Here is a 4505-nt window from a genome sequence, read left to right as displayed (position 1 = left end):
CCCGAGACAGAGGAAGTAGGCAGGGGTGTGCCAGGGAGGAAGCCATGAGGCTGGGGTCTGTCTGGGCCAGGAAAGCCTCTGGGGTGTTCCTGCCGCACTGGGTCCATTGTGTTTCCTCAGAGGCCACAAGGAAGGACCCCAGGATTCAGCCAGAATGCTGAATAGCCCTCTCATTTATCAAAGCACCGACATAGTGTGCCTGGGACAGATCCAGCCCCTCCCCCAGGAATTTCCAGGAATTTCTCTTGCCACCCAGAGGCTGAGGGTTATTTGGAGGCATTGGATGGCAGTGCTGAGTGCTCAGCGCTCACAGCCGCCCCAAGAGATCACTGCCTTCTGTCCCTTGGAAGCCTAATTTTAAAATCCTGCTCCATCTCAAGTTTAGAGGTTTGGGCAGAGCGGGGTTGGTGTCGAGAAGGAATTCGAGGCCACTCCCCAGGTCACATCCGATCCTCATGCCCCAGACCCGACCTGACTGTTCCCCGAAGCCCCCTCCTCTGAAGGCAGCCGTCCCAGCTGGGGTGTCGGGGGACCAGGGGTGGGGTCTCAGGCACCATCCCAGGAGGTGGTCAGGCTCCCAACTCTGGTGCACCCCCCACCCCGGGTTATCAAAGAGATGTGGGCCTTGGCTTGCCAGATCTTGTGGTTTTTAAAGAGCAGGTAGAAATCTGGATTTTCAAATGAAATAGTGTAGCTTTTACCAAGCAGCTTTGGAGCCTTGTTGTAAACCTGAAGTGAACGTGGATGCCGAGACAGAGGGTTTCCTGTTAACCCTGCTTCCTCTTGAAGCCTCTGAATGGCCACCTGGCAGGAGGTGGGCTGGGTGGTGGGAGCCCTGGGTCAAGTCTCAGCTCTGCTTTGGTTTTCTGGGTGCCCTGAGAGGGGCTTTTTTTCCCCCTCACCCATCCTGTGATCAGGCAACCTGGGGAAGGACCAGCTGCCCTGCGTCAGGTGGGGGTCCAGCCTCTGGCCTCTCTGATGGGCAGGGCAGCGCAGATACAGGCAGCGTGGTCTCCAGGCCCCCAGCGGGGACGTGGAGAGGGCAGGACCTGTAGCTTGTGGAGATGGGGGAATTTGGGAAGGAGCCGTGGGAGGTTCAAGAGAGTCACCCAGCCTCGGGCATACAAACTGCAGAAACTCAGCTGCTTTGCAAGTCAGGGAGACAGCGGGGCCAGAATCCCGAGGAGGCGTGCTTCAGCTCTGTGGGGGAAGGAGTGTGGAGGCATGAGTCCCCTGGCGCTCAGCTGTGTAAAGCAGGACTTGGCCAAGGAAGCTACCCGCCGGGAGCTCTGCCCTCGTTCAGGGCCTGGGGCGCCTTGGTTCAAGGCCTCTGTTTGCCAGTGGATGAAAAATGGGAGGTGCAGAGAGGGCAGGGGTTTGGCGGAGGTCAAGCACACCGGCGGGATGCGGGGTGAAGAGGGAAACCGCAGGGCCTGGCCCGCCTCCCCACACCTGCCCCTTCCTTCTGCAGAGACTCAAGTACCTGCTGACCCCGAGGGAACCCAACCGCTGGGCCGTGGAGCGCGAGGGGGCCATGCCCTACAGCTCCCGCATGGCCGTCAACAACACGCTCAGGAAACCCACGCACATCATCGTGGAGACCATGATGTGAGCTCTCTCCGTGGACAGGCTGCTCTCCTGCTGTTTACTAACATAGATTCTCGTAGGACCAGGTTTACAGAGCTTTATATTTGCACTAGGGTTTTGTTTATTTTTTCAATTGTCACAGAAAATGTTACTCTGTGTGTGTGTGTGTGTGTGAGCGTGTGCACGTGTGTGTGTGCGTGTGCGGTGTTGGGTGTATGGGTATTTCCTTTTGATTTGGGGATGTTTTGTACAAAAAAAGCAAACCCACGGGCAGCTGTCCGGGGCAAGGCAGAACTTTCATACGGAATTAGATGTATTTTATGGGGACTTGGTAAAATTTTCTTTGTATTTTTTTTTATGTAGACACATAGAGATTGTCAAACACTTTTACCACTTGAATAGATCTTGCCAGCAATAGATCTCATTTTTAAAAGCAGTTCTTCGGTGCTTGTGCAGCTGGCAGAAAGTTCTGCCCCCCACACCCCACCAGAACACTGGGTGGGATTTTAAAGGTGTCGTACCCACAGACCTGGTTCAAGTGAAGCAAACAGCTGTCTGGCCAGACCCCGGGGGGCTGGACAGAGGAAGGTGCCTAGTGACGCTTATCGTAGCCAACAAGAGAGGTGCCCAAACCGTAAACCAACCCCTCAAGTAAAGGGACTCAGAGTCCACAGAAGGGGCCCAGAGGCGAACGTCTGATGCTGAGAGTGCCGGGAGCCCCTGCGTCAGGAGGGTCCCTTCTATTTCAGGATTGAGGGTGGACAGTCAGGGCGAGAGGGAGAGGCATCCTTCCCCGGGGCGTCCCCTGGAGCGAATGGAGGCTGGCCCCGCAGGAACTGGGGGTCTCAAGGCTCCAGACCTCACACGGATGGGTCTGTTGCCTTAGAAGGGGGCTCCTATCAGCTTCCGGCTGACCCCCCAGCTGGCATCTCTCAAAGCTGCCTGTAGGAGAAGCGTGATTGGTGAGGGGTGCGGGGTGAGCCAGTGGACCGAAGGATGTGCGCCCAGGTGCCCGGGAGGGGGCCTGGTGTCGGGGGAGGGAGTGCTCCTCCCCTCCTCTCTCCACCCTCAGCTCGTCCTCGTCTCCCAGAGGCTCTTGTTAAAGACCCCGGCCCAGGGCCACCCTGGCGCCTAGCAGGGAGCACTGGGAGCAAGCTGTCATCGGGGCGAGGTGCTCCCCACACTCTCCTGCGAGCTCAGGCACAGGTGCAGCCCACGCGGATCACCTGTGTGAGGAAGCGCCAACGCAGCGCTTTCTCCCCTCCCCTGCAGAAGCCGGGGTCAGGCGTGCAGTGGGTGGGACCGCGGCAGAAGCTGAGTCAGGGCAGGCACCCTCAGGCGGGCAGCCCACTCTGAACCAGGACGAAAGGCACCCCACCTTTAGAATCCTGCCCAGCCCGCATCTGGACCTAAGCTGTGCCATTTAAACAGACACTTCCAAGCCCAGAGTCTAAAGTAAACCGGAACAGCGTCACGCACGAGGGCAGTGATCGCCTCGGGGGCCGTGGAGCGCGGTCTGGGTCAGCGTTCAGAGCAGGGCTCTATGAGTCCTGGGACCCCCCTCCCCAACCCGGGGCAGGGCTGGGGCCTCAGGTGCCACCCTCCCAGGGGGCAGAGGGGACTCTGAACCTCCCATCTTTGGCGTGTGGTCGCAGTCCCCTGTCTCCACGGCGTATACTCTGCCAAACAGCACCCCATCCTGTTCCAAACCGTAGGCAAGTCTGTGTTCCCATCTCACTGTGTACTTATGGTTGCCACCGTGTCTAAGTTGATGGTGTGGTTTTTGTTTTTTCCTGGTTTTATCGAGTAGCAATGTGACCTCTTCTTTGTCTTATGGAACCTTAGTAAACTAACCACTGTCAGAGACTGGGGACAGGTCATGTGCAGGGGCTTGGGGGCCTCGGACCCCGGTGAAAGGCCACAGCGTTTCGGGATGGTTGGCAAATCGCAACATTCTGGAAATGGCCCGAAAAAGGCCCCTTCTTCTACGATTCCCAGACCAAATTCTAGACCAAAGACACACGCAGACCAAGTCCCCAGGCCCCGCCTGGAAGGAAGGTCAGCCACTCTCCCAAACCAGGTCCGGGGCACCTGGCCCCAGCCTCGAGCCTCCTGCCTGACCGCCTAGCTCTTGTGTTCCCGTAGAACTCAGCTCTGTGAGTACCTGGTGTAATGACGCGTGCCTCTGACGTCTCCGCATAAAGGAAACTTGTCACGGGGCTCACGAGTCTGGTTCGCCTGTCTCTGGGCAGCCCCCCTTCACCCCCAGCCGTGCTCTACCTGGGACGGAATTCTGATGTTTGCAGCCAGATCTGGAAGGGAGGCAAGAGGGAGGCTTAAAGGATGTTTCTAGGGGTGCAGAAATGGGGAAGGGCCCCAGGACAGTCTCACCCGGGGAGAGGAGCTGGGCCTGCCTGGGCCCTGTTCATTGCTGTGGTCCCCAGTGATGGAGGGGCTTCCTGGGTCCCCCAGTCAGCGCCCTCATTGGCAAAGGGGCACGTTCGCCTTAAAGACCAAAGACCAGCCTTATGGCAAAGGGCATGCTCTGTCCCCAGAGTCCGGGGACCCTGTGAGTGTCCTCAGGGGCCAGCTGGACCCCAAGCTGCAGTTCAGTGGGACTGGCAGCCCTGGCCTCCTTGGCCCCCCACCCAGCAAGCCTCTAGGAGCCAGGCGTTGGGAGCCTGGGAGATCCTGCAGGAGATGGCAGGATCTAGCCTGAGGCCACGTGGGACATTCGTAGCCATCACAGAGCCTTGGATAGTTTCTGGGCCCTGGGCAGCTCCCTCTGCAAAGCCTCTGGTCCCCCATTCTCACCCCAGGTCCCCCAGACGGTGGAGGAGGGCAGTGTAAGGGGAGAGGGGGTTCTTCTCAGCCTGACCCAGACTGCCCCATGTCCCCAGGTGCCACACAGCGGTCAG

General features: G+C 58.7%; 1 protein-coding gene across 5 annotated transcripts in view; it reads left to right on the top strand.

Annotated features, from left to right (window-relative positions):
- Positions 1 to 4499, top strand: part of SLC6A6 (solute carrier family 6 (neurotransmitter transporter), member 6) — an 85233-nt gene extending 80734 nt beyond the window's left edge. For all 5 annotated transcript variants that reach the window (XM_010862487.1, XM_010862485.1, XM_010862484.1 and 2 more), the window contains one exon: positions 1472 to 4499. In XM_010862487.1, the coding sequence (XP_010860789.1) occupies positions 1472 to 1612 (141 nt within the window). In that variant the 3' untranslated portion in view covers positions 1613 to 4499. The remainder of the gene's footprint in view (positions 1 to 1471) is intronic.
- Positions 4500 to 4505: the final 6 nt, after the last annotated feature.

This window comes from Bison bison, unplaced genomic scaffold (genome assembly GCF_000754665.1).
Source record: "Bison bison bison isolate TAMUID 2011002044 unplaced genomic scaffold, Bison_UMD1.0 scf7180017864482, whole genome shotgun sequence".
Taxonomy (NCBI): Eukaryota; Metazoa; Chordata; class Mammalia; order Artiodactyla; family Bovidae; genus Bison; species Bison bison.
Note: the sequence above shows the minus strand (reverse complement) of the source record. Positions and strands in the feature narration are given on the sequence as shown.